This window comes from Lagopus muta, chromosome 1 (assembly GCF_023343835.1).
Source record: "Lagopus muta isolate bLagMut1 chromosome 1, bLagMut1 primary, whole genome shotgun sequence".
Classification (NCBI taxonomy): domain Eukaryota; kingdom Metazoa; phylum Chordata; class Aves; order Galliformes; family Phasianidae; genus Lagopus; species Lagopus muta.
In genome coordinates, this window is record NC_064433.1 from 91,575,481 (window position 1) to 91,591,687 (window position 16,207).

Sequence of the window (16,207 nt, forward strand, 5' to 3'; positions counted from 1 at the left end):
TTGAATCTTGGGAGTCACACCAAGGGAGAAATGGATTTTGGATTACAGGTTTGAACAGATCCTAAAGTACCAAAAGAGGAAGAATTGGTTGATCTGATAGCTGTCTTCTCTGGACGATGCAAGTTTTAGCCATTTCTCAAAAGCAGTGCCACATGTGTTCATGTTAGTTCCTGCTAACTGAGGCAGGAAGTGATCCAAATAAGTTTGCTTATGGGCTCCCATATTATTGGAGAATGGAGTTTAGTTTCAGAAGCACATACACCACAGACATCCAATAAAAACTGATGCTTTTAAGTCACTGAATTGCTTCAGAAAATCCACCTTGTGACTCTTTGGATACAACTGCATGTTAAACTTAGAATCATAGAATCACTCAGATTGGAAAAGACCTCTAAGATCAACTGGTTCAACCAGTGACCCATCCCCTCCGTGCCCACTAACCACATCCCTCAGTGCCACATCCATATGATTCCTAAACACCGTCAGGGACGAGGCCTCCATCACCTCCCTGGGCAGCCTGTGCCAGTGCCCAAGGTATTTATAGCACAATCACCCACAGGTAGAGATTCCAATAGGACCACATATGTTACATAGAGAAACACAGACTGCCTGAAAGTTCTTCCTTACCTCTTGTTGTAACAGCTTATGGGATCATGATGGCAGTTCTTTTAGTGGTGGTGTCAATGCCTATGAGTTTTGCAGCACATACTAGACAGGGAAAGAAAATCAACACAGAAAATCAAACCAAATTAAAATCTCTTAAAACTGCCAGCTATCCCACTCCTTCTGCACACAGAGCTCTACAGAATTCTTATAGCTAAACTGTGCATTTGTCTCCCACATTTATCAAAAACTCCTGAGGCCCTCAAAAAAGAACTGCTGGGAAAAATTATCAGGACTTAAGATTCTGAATATCCCAAACTAACAGGAGTGGTAAACAGAGGGCATCTAAACAAGTTGCTTAATATCAGATTTATGTATATGTACTGAACATGCTGAAGCATATTCTGTCTATAGAACTTAGGGTAACAGATTTATCTAGCTAAGTCTCCAAAAACAGGGCATTATCCATCACAGTGCCAACGTAGTTACTTACTGCCTACAGAGACATCTGTAGACAGCAAAGAGTTTAAAAAGCGTGATGGCCAGCTTCACTCAGTTAAATGTAACATCAGGTATTTGCCAGAGCTGCTTTCAGCCCTCCTTTCATTCTCTAGAGTACAGGTTTGACCCCGGCAGGCAGCCCCACACAGCCTCAGCACCACACAACCACTTGTTCATGCTCTCCAGGTGGGGTCAGGGAGAGAACTGTGATGGTAAAAGTGCAAGAACTCATGAGTTGAGACAAAGACAGTTTTCTAAGTCCATTACAAGCTGCATGCACAAGCAAACCCAAGCTAGGAATTCATTTGCTGCTTCCCACAGGCAGGCAGGTGTACAGCCACTCCCAAGAAAGAAGGGCTCAGCACCCATAGTGGTTCCCTGTGAAGACAAACACCATTGCTCTGAACGCCCTTCTCTTCCTCGTTCTTTCTGCTCTTGTTGCTGAGCACGATGACATGTAGTGGAGGACATCCCTTTGGCCAGTCTGTGTCACTGTCTGCGCTGCATCCCTTCCCAGCTCCCACTGCACTCCCAGCTCCTGGCTGGCAGGACAGTAAAGGAGCAGGAGAGCCCTTGGCTCTCTGCAAGCACTGCCATGCAACAACTAAATCATCAGTGTGCTCTCACCACTGTTTTAATCAACAATCTATGATAAGCATGATATAACCCTCTACAATGGAAATTAACTCTATCCTAGCCAAAACCAAGACATTCAGTCAATAAATTAGTGGGAATTTTTGCCTTCCAACTGTCCGTACAGAACATGTGAGCAGTGGCTGGACTTTCACTGTACATGCCAGAGTGAATGTGTAGCTAGCATGCTGTAAGCCATCGATCAGCTTATTCAATAGCCTTTTGCAGAGGAAAGAGAGGAAGTAATTTTGGCACACACAGCTGTTGAGCAAGCCATGCACTTGGACAGATGAGCATAAGAGCTCTGAACACCTGGCTAAGATTCACAGAATCCCTAGCTGGAAGAGAGCCACAGAGATCATAAGATGCTGTGATTTTCTTTTAAATTCCTAGGGCAAACTGGGAGAAACTGGCTTTGCTGCCTGAGGAGGAGGCTGGAATTACAAAGGACTGTACCACTATCATTCATGATATCATCTGACAGATCTATGCAGGTATTGGTTTGTATTTCCTGGAAAAGTACCACAGAAAAACATCTGTTACCACCTTGGATGACTGCAGAGTGGCAGCCACTGCTTGGAAGACTTCACTGATATCCAACTTCTGTTTTCTTGCTTTGAGCTTCTTAGCCTTATTCTTACCCTTCCTTTTTCCGTTGACTTGCAACACAAGTTGGTTGCCTTGCTCAGGAACCTTCTATTATGTTCTCATCCATATTTCTTCCAAGCTGAATAATCACAGTCTACCTTAATTTTGCTTCATGTAGATCTTCTTCTGTACTTCTGACCAGTGAGACACCCTTCTACTGGATTCTGTTGTTGCTATAAGTTTACATGGCTTCAAAAAAGGATTGAACAAAGTGAAAAAAAAATTAATGAATCTGTCCAGGGCTCCAAGTTTTACAAAGATATGGCACCAGGAAATCCCTGAGCTACAAATCATAGTCATGCATCACTGCACCTGGCCTCGATTCTTTCTGGACATCCACCACTGCTGGCTGTCAGAAAAATGGACAGTAGGCTTTTGGTCTTTCCCATTAATGCAGTTCTTACATTTTTATGCCTTCCTCTCTACCTTTCCTATTTATTTTTTTTTTAGATCTCTTTAGAAGGGGTTAGGGAATAACAGTACGTGCTGACAGCACTACAAGTACAAGAGCACTGTATTTTATATAGGTGTAATGATTTTTCATTTTTCTTTTCTATTCCTTCACTAATCATTTCTAGATATACCTATCTCCATCACTAAGCACCTAATCAATTTTTAAGAGAATTATCCACAACTTCAGTATTCATCCTTGCATGGATTCCTTTCGTCTGTTTTCATTTACGTTTGACAATATAACATTTGAAAATACAGAATTCCTAAGCAACTTTATAATTCAGTTACTCTGTATCTTCACATACTTCTACAACTGTAAATTCCACTGCTCTCAATAGTTTTGTACCATCAGGAAACGTTTTTAAACTACTTTTCATTCCCTTTGCCAGATGATGCATGATTATGCTGCCATAGTTTTAAGATTGCCCAGGAGGAGCCCATGGAGGCAGATCCACCACAGAGATGAAGAACAACTACCAGAAGTGGATCCACCTGTGACAGACATGACCTGGCATTACCCTCAGCGTGCCTCGGCTCTCTGCTGCAGCAGCAGGGCGGTAGAATTGCAGGAGCACCAGGCCATCTTTTAGTCTGCGTCACAGCCTCTGCCCCGCCGTTAACTCAGACACGCCAAACAATGACTTCAAACGTTGTGTTGTGCACTCCTAAAATTATCGTACTCTTTGGATCGCTCTCTTTACGTACCTGTGTGTTATGAGAAACTGGGAGAGGCGGTTAACTGGGGGAGAAAGTTCACAAGAGGGTAAGTTTCCTGACTCCAGGGGCAGAGAGCGGCAAGAGATATCAAATGCTATTGGTAATCCACCTTGCCATTCTGGGTGGGAGGAGGGGCAAAGCAAAGCACTTCAAAAGAGTATGAGGAAGTGGACCTGTGATGTCACTGTGCACTAGCCTTCAGCTAAAGCCAGTTTCTTCTCTAGCCACCTCCAGGTTAGAAGGAAGAGCACCCTGAGGTGAAAGGAGGGAGAAAGGAGGAGGACAGCAATGAAAGGGCTTCAGCTGTTTGTTTGCAGTGCAGGTGAGTACTGATTTGGTTGTATCTTCAAGGGTTGGGTAGAAGGAAACAGCACAACAAAATCTGAGTAATACAGACTTGGTGTGCTTCGGTTTAATATAAGTTTCTGCATGTTGATGGTCAGGCAGGTGTGTGCAGTTACCCTGTGCTCAATGCCCAGACTCACAGGCATCTCGTAAAGCTACAAGTCAACTTTAGAAACAGGAAAAGAATGCTGTACTTCAAGAGGCCGAAAAATATCTCCAAAACCAATTGTAACGCCTTCCGTTAAATGCAGCATTTTGTCATGAAGAAGGCATTTCCTCAACTGAAGTGGAAAAGTCCTTGAGTTTTATTCTTTTATATGTATATCTGCATGGAGTAGATGTCTCCATGAGTTTAACTCCTATTGTTCATAAATACTCGGTATGATTTGTGATCTTTATGTATTACTCGTGTCAAAGGAATGCACAGTGATCCCTGCCTACGGGTTTGCAGTTTGCCCCAGCCTTTGTCAGGCTTGCTCTTCCTCACCCTGCCTTGCAGAGCGTGAGTCTCACTGCTTTCGTTCTCGTCTTCTCCTGCAAATGGTCCTGTGTCATCTTTCAGTCTTTAAAGGAAGCTGCTTACATGGAAACCACTCACAGTCTTTTTAATCAAGAATCCTGAAAGCCTTGCTTCCACAAACAGACCCACAAGAAGGAAATTCACAAGGTTTAGCCCAATTAGAGAAAGGAATCATGCTCTGAATAAAACAAACATGACTTGAGTCATAATCTAGCGATCATTGTGTAAATCGCCTAACAGTGTTAGTATTTGTTCTCCTTTTTCCTTATCCTCACCCTTTATGCTATCTTAATTATGGATTTCTGCTCAGAGAAGTTTACCATCTGTACATTGCGTGAAGCTCTTGGCTGTCTGGGTAGGACTCAAAGGATAATTCAGAGTGAAAAAAAAATAATGGAAGAGGTATAGTAGTTTCCTACAGTGCACTAGAGCAGAACAACTACACAGCACATTGCAGCGTGGGGTGGGAACACAAGAGCTGCCTTGGATGACTCGTACCAAGCTGTCAGTGAAGGCTGCCTTCCGCTGAACTTTCCACTGCAATGTGAGACTGACTGCTACTGCATCCTTCTTGCTGAATGGAAGGCCCCAAATTGGTCACTGTGAATCAAACAGAATACTTAATTTGAACGCAGATCTCACACATGAGAGGTTTTCCCTCTCTCATGTCAGAACTGATTTTCAGCTAAGTTTCTTAGTAGAAATTAAACCCAAATATTTCCTTGTAAAATGTGAATTAATAATTTTCAGCTCTGTTCCTCACTAGCCTAACTAACCAAGGCAACTCAGCAATAACAGTCCTGCTTGATCAGAATCTTTTCAGCATGGAAAATATCCCTTTAATTGGTTTCAGCTCTACTAATTGCCCTTCACCCTGTTTTGTTACTACACGTTAGCATCTGTACAAGAACAAATGTGAAACTAAACACTGATTTTCTTCCTTTGCACTAGCACTAATGTTTTAAATTGAGTAGAGGGAGGTAAGACTTTTCTCAATTTCAAAAAAACATTACAAACATACTTAATAATGATAAAAAGTAATCCTAAGGCTTAAATCTGGATGATGCCATCCATCTATTGACAAAGTGGCTACTTGTCCCCACTGTTTTCCTCAAGTTCTTTCAGAACTGATTCTCCTATCCTTTCAGTTAAGAAATGGGGACTAAATCTCTTCAAAATACACGCCAGCAGTAACCAGCTGGCTGTTGGTGATTTTGAGGGGATCAAACGTGGGGAGAAAAAGGATGGAGAGAAATCAGCAAAGTAAACGGCGCCTCAGGATGAAATCATGCAGCTTCCCTGAGAGCCAAAAGATGTAACACAGGCAACATGGGAGTAAGAAAAAGATGTCACAGGTGAAAAATAGGAGAGCATCAGAAGATGTTGGGCATTAGGATGACAGCAACACACAAATAAGACATCTCTCTTGTTACGGGCTGTTTCTTCAGTACACAACTGTTCCATGACCCTGCACTGAAGATGTTTGGGAAAACAAAACAAAAGCCAAATCTCTTTTATTGTAGGATTTCAGTCATCCAACTGGAAGAAGCCAAAGCACTTCAGACTGAAGCCTTAGGGCTGGACAGCTTCTCCTCTGCCTCAGGGCTGAGTTAATGACCTGTCAGTGAAGCCTGGCCTGGTGGAACAAGTTTCTGAGTGACAAAAGGATCAGGAAATTGGTTTTGCTCCATCTTCTAGTACAGATTATGATGCTTTCCACCTAAATGCAGGAAAGCATCTCTATCCAGTTGCGACAGGCAACAAGATGGCTTTTATAGGTGCCTCTCATGCAGGGGGAATGATTAGAAACAGTCAGAAAGCCCTTAGGCTACGGAAGGGTGGCCATTGTGCTGACTGCTGCAGAGCTGGGAAAGACCAGGGAGTGGCTGCCATAAAACAATGTTAGAAGTACTTTGCCCTGCTAGTTTCCCTTGTATGGCTGTCAACAGTTAGAGATGAATCAGTGCCTTAGAGAGTAGAAACCACTATTGCCATGAGGAAGAAACCAATATGCATGCTTAATAATCAAGACCACAGCAAACTCAGTTACAGAGTTGAGAACACAGAAAGGTGGCAACTTTGGCTAGAAGCATCCTGCTCCGGTCAATCAGCATTTTCTTACCAGGACACTACCAAGCAGAAAAACCAATCTTGGCAGTTCTGCTGAAAATGCCTGAAGCTTTCTGAAGACAGCTGTGGAAAGGAGGGCATCTCTGCCCTGCAGTAAGGAAAGAGTGTGTAGAGGAAAGAAAAGGTGTGTCTGCTGTGGAAATTCCCATCCACCTCATCTCAGGAGAGAGAAATGCAGCAGTTCTGGCAGGATAGGCCATGTCTACAAAGAGACTGAAAGGCCATTTACTGTGGGGAACAGACTGGATCCAGTAAGCGGTCACAGAAGGTTTTGTCCCTTACTGGGGAGCAGATCCGAGTGCCAGCTGTCCCATACTAACCTGTGGTGAAATCAGAATCTTTTGGGTCCTTCCATCGTTATTTTTTAAGGGAGAATATAGTACACTGCTATTACAGTCAAGGATTTGGTAGTGCTGATTTGCCAATGGCTCATTTCAGTTGACCTATGGCATGTGGCTGTGACAATTTTTTGTCTAAAAAAGCTTGTATTTACAATCCTTGTGCAACTCACACTGAAATCCAGATGTGCTTTGTTCTCTTCCTTTTGCACTCCATTTCCTTGTGGATCTCAGACAAATAGAAACATGGCTGAGTCAGGCCCTACAGCTTGCTGGATGCAGTATTTTGCTCACATCCTTCCTGAGGAGCACCAACTCAGCCTGGTCACTCCAGAAACAAATCTCCACTACAGCATGCCCTTCTCAGGGGAGCATACATCCCTCTTTCATCTTCCTCCTTACTGGACCTTGCTCCTCCTTGTCGCAGGAGTGTCTCTAAGAGGCATTTCCTGTTCCTTCTCCCTCCATTCTGTCTGGCTTCAGATGCAGAGTTTCCAAATGGTGCTATACAAAAATATAGAAAAAGGGCTCAAAACAAATTACATCTTTATAAACTCCTCACAAGTGCTTGGTTCAGGTAAATAAGAGGGAAGTGAGGCAAAGAAAGCAGAGCTTAGCTTTCCACCATCCTGTGCCGCAGCTCCCTAAAGAGGGTCAGCAGCAGCATATGTTGCCTCCTGCTCAGAAGGGAATGCCATGACTAACAGAGGGAAGGCTGTAGGTTATTGTGGCAGGTAAAAAAGTTAAGCATGGACAGCGGATGCCATTAGTTTTGCTGACTAATGAATTTATTCTGTTTCTAGTTCTGGCGACTGCTTATGCCCTCACTGTGGAAACACCTATCAAGGAAGTACAGGTTGCGCGAGGGAACAACGCTACTCTCCGTTGTAATTTTAATACTAATATTGCCACCAACACAGGAGATTTTGTTGTCTGGAAGAAAATCCTCAGTGCGGTAAATCAAGTTGCATAAAAAAAAAACCAACATATGATAGGGCATCCAGGAGGGAGGTGGGAGGAGAGATGGAAGCAGGACAGTGGGAACGTGTTTTAGAAGGAAAGGATCCCTTCAAGACTTTCCTTAGTCTCAGACCTATGCAATTAGAAACTTTGATGGTAGATTCAATTTAATACAAATCTGCTGTGTGATATTAGGCAAGTCCCCACCCTTCTTTTCTTTCTCTTTCGGTCTTGCATCTGTACATTGAGGATACATTACTGTATGTACCTTGGGTTTATATCTGTTTATGTATGATATATTCAGATACTTTACAAAAAGCTTTGTAAATTTTTATGTATATGTAGTATACATATATTATGTAGATACATATTTAATGCTGTATAAAAAGTTTTAGTTGATACTAGCGTACGGAGAGATTCTTGAGGTCTCTTACATTCAGAGGGAACACAACATAAAGACCTCTTATAAAGGTCATAAAGACCCTCCTCAAGTTGCTCTTGGGGATTAATGAGAGGAGAAGCAGGACTTGAAGCCCTCCCTCCAGTAATTGCCAAGGGTTTCCTCTCCTAAGATCATTGCTGAAAGAAGGCAAGGAAATATGTATAATCATAGGAGGATTTTGTTGACACATGGATACCAAACAAGTCTCACAATGTCCTATCAGGAAAAGTAAAAAAGACCCAGCAAAGGAAATTGGCTGTCTCGGACTAGAAAAGATGTAAGAAGTATTCTAGAAACCCTCACTCTTTTGAACTTCCAAGATGTTGTTTTTTTTCCCTGTTATTCTTTTCCGAGTTATTCTTAAGAATGAGCTAATCTATGGAGTTAGACCATAGGACTTGCACAGAAGAACCTAAGATTGCTTAGTTTCCCTCCCTCTCTGACAGGATGATGCTGTCACTAGGTATTTTGATGGGCTTGTACAGTATGGCAAGGGCTATGAGAACCGATTACATTTTACTGGCGATGTCAGCAGCGGAGACATCAGCATCACCATCAATGAAGTAACCATGGAAGACAACGGGACATACGTATGCAGCGTCCGTCTACGGGATGACCCCCCCCGGCAGTCTGCACTCACGAGTCTTTTCGTCCTCAGTAAGCATTAGATTCATTAGATAATCCACTATCATTCTTCTCAAGTCCATACTGGGTTTTGTTTTGTTTTGTTTTTATATAAAACTGACTTTCTAACAGAAAACAACCATCTCTCAGTAAATCATAATCCACAATCCTGTTTTTAGCCTTTTCCTACAACTACAGAAGTAGGTTGGAAGGCTTAACGCATCCAACTCCCTTGGATATTTTACTGTAGAAAATATTTAGAGTTGTACAGGTCATTTTCCTAGTAACTTAGTAAGTTCATTGCAGACCTCTCCTCATGCACTCTGGCTTGTCACTCTCCAGTTATCACAGGAAGAGCCATCCAACATTATTAGAGATATCCCAAAAAGTATCTTACATTTTCTTGTCGACCAACAAGCACAAAGAAGGAATACACAGGTTAGGGACAATCTTCCTTTGAGGAGGCTCTGTTCCTCTGTTCAGGAGGAATTAAAAAAAAGAGATGCAGGAGATGGGTTGAAACAAAATACTACATATGATTAACCAAATTCTGTTTTTCCTTCCTTCAGTTGCACCATCCAAGCCAGAATGCAAGATTGTGGGCACAGCGGAATATGGACAGACTATCAATCTAACCTGCTTCTCTCACGAGGGCTCCCCAAAACCCACATACACCTGGCAAAGCTTCAGTGTACAAAACGAGCCCCGTGTACTAGAAACAACAAACGGTATGGGAATTTCAAAGACACGAGGCTTTGAGCTCTCTCTAGTTCCAGGTTACAAAGACTTTGAAATGCAAATAAAAACACTCTAGAACTCTTTTTCTAGGAAATCCTTTAACCAGGATTTTAAGAAATTGTCCTTTTCACAAGATATATTCCTGAGTAACTTCACAAGGTGAAAAGGGCAGAAATAATTCCTACTCAATTGCGGGATGTAAGGGTGGGATAGCATGAGGAATAAAACCCAGTTTTCTAACTGGTGTCCCTTTATATCTCAGCTCACTTGAGAACAAATAGGTCACTTTCAGGAGTTAAGGCAAACAAAAGTTGGTTCAGGAAGCTACTTTCCTTCCAGAGATGACTCTTAAGCCAGAGGAAAGTGCAATGAGAAATAGTTGCACCAATTCCTACTTAGAGAATAAAAGCAGCTTCCAATTCTTAAGGACTGTCACAAGAGCCCTAATGTTTTATTTGCTTTTATTTTTACGTCAGAGTCTGAGAAAAGGTTATGAGAATTTCCATGGACCTCACGTAGAATTATTCATAGAAAAATGTGAGTTTAATAGCCTTTAAAGTGCAGTATCACAGGACCCAGATTTATTACTGCAAGCCACTTTCTTCCAGATACATTAAAGTCCTTTCTTCCTGATATGTTAAACTCCAAAGAGACAGACTACACGTCTGAACCTCTCTTTCCTGGCTTAAGTTATTGTAGCATTGCTAAACTAAATATGTTAAGGCTGTAGGCTATTCAGCTCCCAGTAGGTGATCCTTGTATAAATTATGCTCCCCTCTCCTCCCCCCCAAAAGAAAAAAAGAAAAGGAATCTACACAGACACACAAACCACAGTCACTTGACTGGCCGCTAAGTGGTGCCGGTGCATCAGGCACAGCCCTACGCACACACCCTGATTTGTCTTCTCAAAGCAGCTATCTGCCCACTCCTGCCTTCGTTCTGTTCTTTCCTGATCCATTTCCATATGATTTCTGTTTCCATCACAGCACTGCTGGCCAGTAAGCAAATCAGGTGTCCCCGACCCCCCTGGTGGCCGGACGCCCCACTGTCACTCCTAGCAAAACACTTCTTACTGCGCCTGGCTAAACAAGACCCATTCCACAGAACTCTCTCACGATCCACTCAAAAATTGACAGTATCTGACACACGTTCTTCCAATTTGACGCGGCAATTAAAGTTCATATAGTAGAATTTACAGTCCTGAGAGCTATAAACATCGTATTGGAGGAGGAAAGAAGACGTGAAGCATGCTCAGATAACAGACTTTAAAAAAAATGAAACCGGTGGAGCTTGTTAATTCTTGGCTTGCATGCTCTTTTTCTAGCTGGCACTAGGCGTCAGCAAAGACTAAACAGAATCTCTGTCCCATACAAGAGATGGAAAGAACCGAAAATCACAGGGAACAAATCAGAAAAGCTACTGAAGAGCATTCAGAGCTTTCGGATGTTAGAGCAGAATTTGGACCTTTATCAGTAGAAAACAACAAAGTACTCATGCAAGCAGCAGTTGCAGATGTAACAAGCACCACTTGACAAACAGAGCTAAGATTTAGTTACAGTTCTGCGCTCTGCTAGGTTGGATAGGCAGCGTCTGGTGTCAAAGCATTCCTGTGTCACTGTACTTCTTTTTCTTCCTTTATTGTCACAGCCCAGATGGCCTCTCTTGGAGTGGAACATTACTGCCCCCTCTGCTATATAATTCAAACCTAAAATCCCATGGGTTGGAGGACTGAAGAACTTTTTGCCATTTAACAAGTTAATTCATGAGATGGACACTCATCCAAGTCAGACCACTGGTTTGTGCCATCTCACATTTCAAAGCAAAAAGGACTCATGGCCATTTACCCACCACAAAAAAAGCTGTCGCTAAGCATACATACTTCCTTATCCTCCACCCACAGTTTTCTTGTTTTCTTTCTAAAAGGAATGTTCCAGTACTGCATTTTCTGCAATGAAAACAACACACTTCCATTTGTCCTCCTACAAATCACACTAAGACCTAGAGACTAGCACGGAAACACCTGAGCAAAAGAGAGCAATCTGTCAACTTCTTCTCACTCCTTCCATCCTGGGCTACTACTGAAGGGCTGCTGTCCCCATTTCCTTCCCTCCTGAAGTTCTCTTCTCCTGACTGGACTTTTGTTTCACAACAGGAGAGCAAATAACTCTGAAGAACATCTCGGCAGACACCTCCGGCTTTTACATCTGCACTTCAACAAACAGTGTGGGAAAGGAATTTTGCAACATGACAGTCAGCGTTGTCCCACGTAAGTCTATTCCTTTGAAAGAATCGTACCAGAGGACGCAGCCCAGCTAGCTGTGAAAGCGTTAACAAGAGCAATGTAAACAAAATAGTGAAATTCTGCTTTCTTTCAAGAAGTAACACGTTAATTCAAAACGTGCTTTCAGCATAAAGAGCACTCAGAGTGCTCACTAATGCGTAGAGCTTACAGAAAGCCACAAGTGTACGGAACAAACCTGAACCCCAAAAGTGTGAATCTGATCTCAATAAAGTACAGCTGTTGTTCTGAAGCAGGGCTGTTCCTGTAGGCTTATCAGCTACCCAGTACAGGACTAATTCCAACTGCTCTAGTCAAGCTCTGTCAGTAGGATCTAAAGGCCAATGCTTGTGCTGATCACATTTGATAACATCCTCAGTGCAAAGACGTAATTCTTTTCCTTCTTTACAGCATCCATGAATATTGCCCTTTATGCAGGCATCGCTGGAGGAGTTCTTGCTGCAATTTTAGTTATTGGTATTCTAGCCTACTGCTGCTGCTGTCGAGATAACAAGGACTACGAGAAGACGTAAGTACCTCTCTCTCTCAAAAAAAGGGAACAGAACATACAAAGGATTCACCTTCTCCCTCTGGCATCAGCCCAGGGAGGAGAAAGCATGGAGAAAAGAAGTCACCAAGAAAAGTATGCACTGCTTTTTTTCCCTTCCATTTCTACCCCGGTACCTCCCATCTCATCTCACAGAACATGCCCTTATCATCAGATGCCTTTGTGGTCCCTGGGGCAGAACCCAAACATTCCATCTTGGAACTGAATTTTCATGTCCCACTCAGCCCAGTCCTTTTTTCATTTCTCCTAGTCCCTACAGCTGTTTCTGCCCTTGCACACCCTGATCAACGTTACTCCAAGAAAGACCACTGTAAGAAGAGTAACATGAGTAAAGATACTCTAGTCATCCTCTTCATATACGCACCAACCACCAACAAGACTTAAATTACAGAGTTTGGTTTGGTACACTTCTAGCTCAACCTAGATCAATCTAAAACCATTCTAATGCAAAATTTCTTCAGTATAATTTCTAGCTGGTTCTAACCAACATTTCTACTCCTGAATAACATTTTAGGGCAAGAGAAGATGAACACATGCAGAACATACCTATGGACACTCAGAGTGCAAAAGATGCTTCTGAAGAAGAATGAAGCAGGAAGCCAATGCCATCTTCAGGTTTTGCCGAGGAACAGACACTACTGTAGAAAAGAAATACCTATATCTTGTCACAGGAAGTATTTAGAATAGCCAAGTAAAAACTAATGGCTTTGTCTTGTAGTTTCTGAGGGGGGGGGGCTAATATTCTTGTTACCCTGGAAAGATGTGCTTAACATGCAATGGGTATTAATATTTAACCTCACAGTAGGAAAATGCATGTGAAGTGCTGTTCCACCCACTCATCCAAAAATAACCACTCTTCTCACCATCCCACTTACTGTAAAGGAAGCCAGACAAGTCTATTTGGAGAAAAGAGTTGCTAATATATCCCTAGATCCACAGAAGGTTTCAAGGGCACTGATTTTAAGTTACAAGGAAGAGTGGTCATACTTATGGTGCTATGCAAACATCAGAGCTTGCAGCATTGTCCAGTGCAGAAATTATTTTAGGCAAGATCAAGGCAAGATTAAAGCAACATTTTTATGGACATTTTATCAGATATATTTTTGTATGTATTACACAAGGTACATAAGAATAAAAATATGGAAAAAAAACCCACAGATGAGCAAAGTCTCCTGTTTGAAGCAACAATACTTTGGTTACAAGAGTCTGAAATATAGCTTTCAAGAGGAGCCAGCAATCCTCCTACGCACAGGCAGTGCATTCTAGATTTTAAGCTGTACATGTCAGACTCCCAAGAATAACAGCCTTCTGCCTGCCTTTGTTTTGCATGATACTCTAATCATAGCCTTCATTTGTAGTAATAACGACTGCAAGGACCAGAATTCTTTACAAAGTGCATCCAAACCCAAATCTCTCTGGCAATGAACAGCTTGAAGCACAACTCAGCAAGACATTCTGTGGAACTACTTCCACTGCTTCGTTTAGGTGCATGACTAAACATTGCAAAGATGGATCACGAAAAATAGAACTGCACGCAGAAGCTGGAGGAAGGTAAGAGAGCAAGGTGTGTAACTCAGACACTGAGAAGAAAAAAAATACAATGGCACATCTTGTTCTCTTTTGCAGTGAGAAAGAAGCATCCAATTAGCATTTTAACAAGTTTTTACTGCAAAACCAAAGCTGTAACTTTTACGAATGTTTCAGAACACCGGTCAGTACTTCCTGCGTCCTCACAAACACTTAAACCCTTGGGCTAAAGAGGGCTTCTTGTCAGAGATAACAGCATAGATGCTCAAAGGCCTTAACTGGAAAGACCAATAAAAGGACATAACTAGGAATACTATTTGTTGCCAGAAACTGACTCTGACCTCTACAGCATTTATATATTGTGTAACTTATTCCGTATTTTTCACTCTCTGGATGTGTGACACTTAAGTGCTGCTTGTCAGCTGAAGTTTTGCACCTTGGTCATTTTAGATGTAAATAAGCACAAAAATGAACACATCTGCTTTAAACTATCTACAAACAAACGAGAAAGAGCCACAAAGTACAGACAAAATTATTAAAAGACCCTCCAAAGCCATGAATTCAATTCTAAATAGGTCCCATAAGAACCAGCAAAGAAAAGGTGAGAGAGAAACATGACAGCCATTAAAAAGCCACTTACACTCTGCAATGCTAAGTTCTATTCTTCCTTTGGAAATAAATTGAGAGCACACAGAGAGCTGAGATACTTCACTGCTTCTCATGCTTTATTTTTATTATTTTTTTTAAATGAACATTTTGAAAGCAGCATATTTTTCAAAACACTACACGTGTAGCAACTAATTTCTTAAGTTCAGCCAGCCAGAAATATATGTATTCAAATTCCTAGCTACTGCAAGGTTTCCCTGTGACTGAATCCATCATTTGTACATCACATAAAGCAGGAATAGCTCCAAGAGTCTCTAGTATACTCTGAACTTGAAACAAAACTAAAGCAGTGCCCCCAGCACATTTGGGATGAAAACAGGGGAAATTCATTTAATGAATTCCTAGGAATTCATGTACGCATACCTAACTTCAACACCCACCCCCTCACAAGGTGGGAACTGAGCAGAAAAGGAGTGATGCTCCACACAGTCCAAGGCGTATTACTATTTGGTAACATTCAACTTCCAGGCAGAAGAATATGCACGTCTATGCTTTATCTGTGCATGAAAAGGAAAAACAAAAGAACACCAGAACGTAAGCGCTCACAAACCATTTTCTCACCTGCAGGACTACTGAGATCTGCTACCCAAACTGGGAAGAACAGCCACAGTATGATTTGGAGACATTGTTAATAGCAAGATTTCTTTCAGCAGGCATACTAGGATATTTAAAAGCTATCATTTTTCCCCTTCTAATAGTACCTCAGAAAGCTAGAAGTTATTTCCTATATAATGAAGTGTATGAAGGAAACAAAAAAAGTCCATTTCAACAATCCAGCAAGCCAAAGAAAAGTAGGTAAGAAATGCCACGCAGAAATTGAAAAATTGGATTACCCTGCACTGCCAAAAGCAATTACACTAACCAGGACTTCACCATGTTTCCTTCTTTCGTCTAAAGGTGACTACATCTCCCTAGAAAACTGCTACTGCTTAAGAGAACTGCTCTTTCAATTCTTGGCTCTCCCCAACCCCACACCCCCTTTTTTATTTTTTAATTTGCTAATCATTTTCTGAAGGCAATATATGGCTTAGTGAGGGGAAAAAATGTTCATTACTTGTTCCTAGTAGCAGTCATTCAGTTTTTAATGTTTATTCTTATCCTGGCATTTTTTAGTCAAGGAACTCCAGAGGTCTATTAAACGTGGCAAGAAAATCATCCTCATTAGTGAGTGACAAAAGCAACGGGACAAAAATTATATGCTCTGACAGTAGACACAGATGATGACACAGCAGAAGCATGGATGTAAGGCAAAATACTTTTATATGCTCTACAGGGCAAGCTCCTCTGTTCCTATTGCCATTTCATCTTCCAAATATTCTTTGTTTCTCGCCCTCAGTTCTGAGCACTCTTCTCAGCAGAGATGCCCTCCTACTCGTCCTGACTGTAGTGCTGGACTTCAGGTCATCGTACAAGGTTCCTTATTAGCCCACTCCTGCCCTCAAGTGTATCTGCTCCCTCCATTTGGTGACTTCAGCAAGTAAGGGTGCCCTCTGTCACCTCCTCCAGGCCACTGCCG

General features: G+C 42.0%; 1 protein-coding gene across 2 annotated transcripts; it reads left to right on the forward strand.

The window, feature by feature from the left end:
* The first annotated feature begins 3,545 nt into the window (after positions 1-3,545).
* On the forward strand, positions 3,546-13,535 carry GPA33 (glycoprotein A33). Of its 2 annotated transcripts, XM_048930267.1 has the most exons (8): positions 3,546-3,601; positions 3,780-3,877; positions 7,692-7,843; positions 8,737-8,947; positions 9,484-9,642; positions 11,805-11,918; positions 12,342-12,459; positions 13,013-13,535. In XM_048930267.1, the coding sequence occupies exons 2-8, from the start codon at positions 3,844-3,846 to the stop codon at positions 13,086-13,088; spliced, it is 864 nt and encodes a 287-aa protein (XP_048786224.1). In that variant the 5' UTR covers positions 3,546-3,601; positions 3,780-3,843; the 3' UTR covers positions 13,089-13,535. The 2 variants fall into 2 exon arrangements, with proteins under 2 accessions (XP_048786224.1, XP_048786216.1); XM_048930259.1 differs by lacking the exon at positions 3,546-3,601 and having other exon boundaries at positions 3,709-3,877.
* The last annotated feature ends 2,672 nt before the right edge of the window (positions 13,536-16,207 follow it).

Excerpts from the sequence above, each read along its gene's own strand:
- GPA33 (XM_048930267.1), top strand. The coding sequence starts at position 3,844 with ATGAAAGGGCTTCAGCTGTTTGTTTGCAGTGCAG. Across the intron at positions 7,844-8,736 it reads GGAAGAAAATCCTCAGTGCG|GATGATGCTGTCACTAGGTA; the intron begins GTAAATCAAGTT and ends CCTCTCTGACAG. Across the intron at positions 12,460-13,012 it reads AACAAGGACTACGAGAAGAC|GGCAAGAGAAGATGAACACA; the intron begins GTAAGTACCTCT and ends ATAACATTTTAG.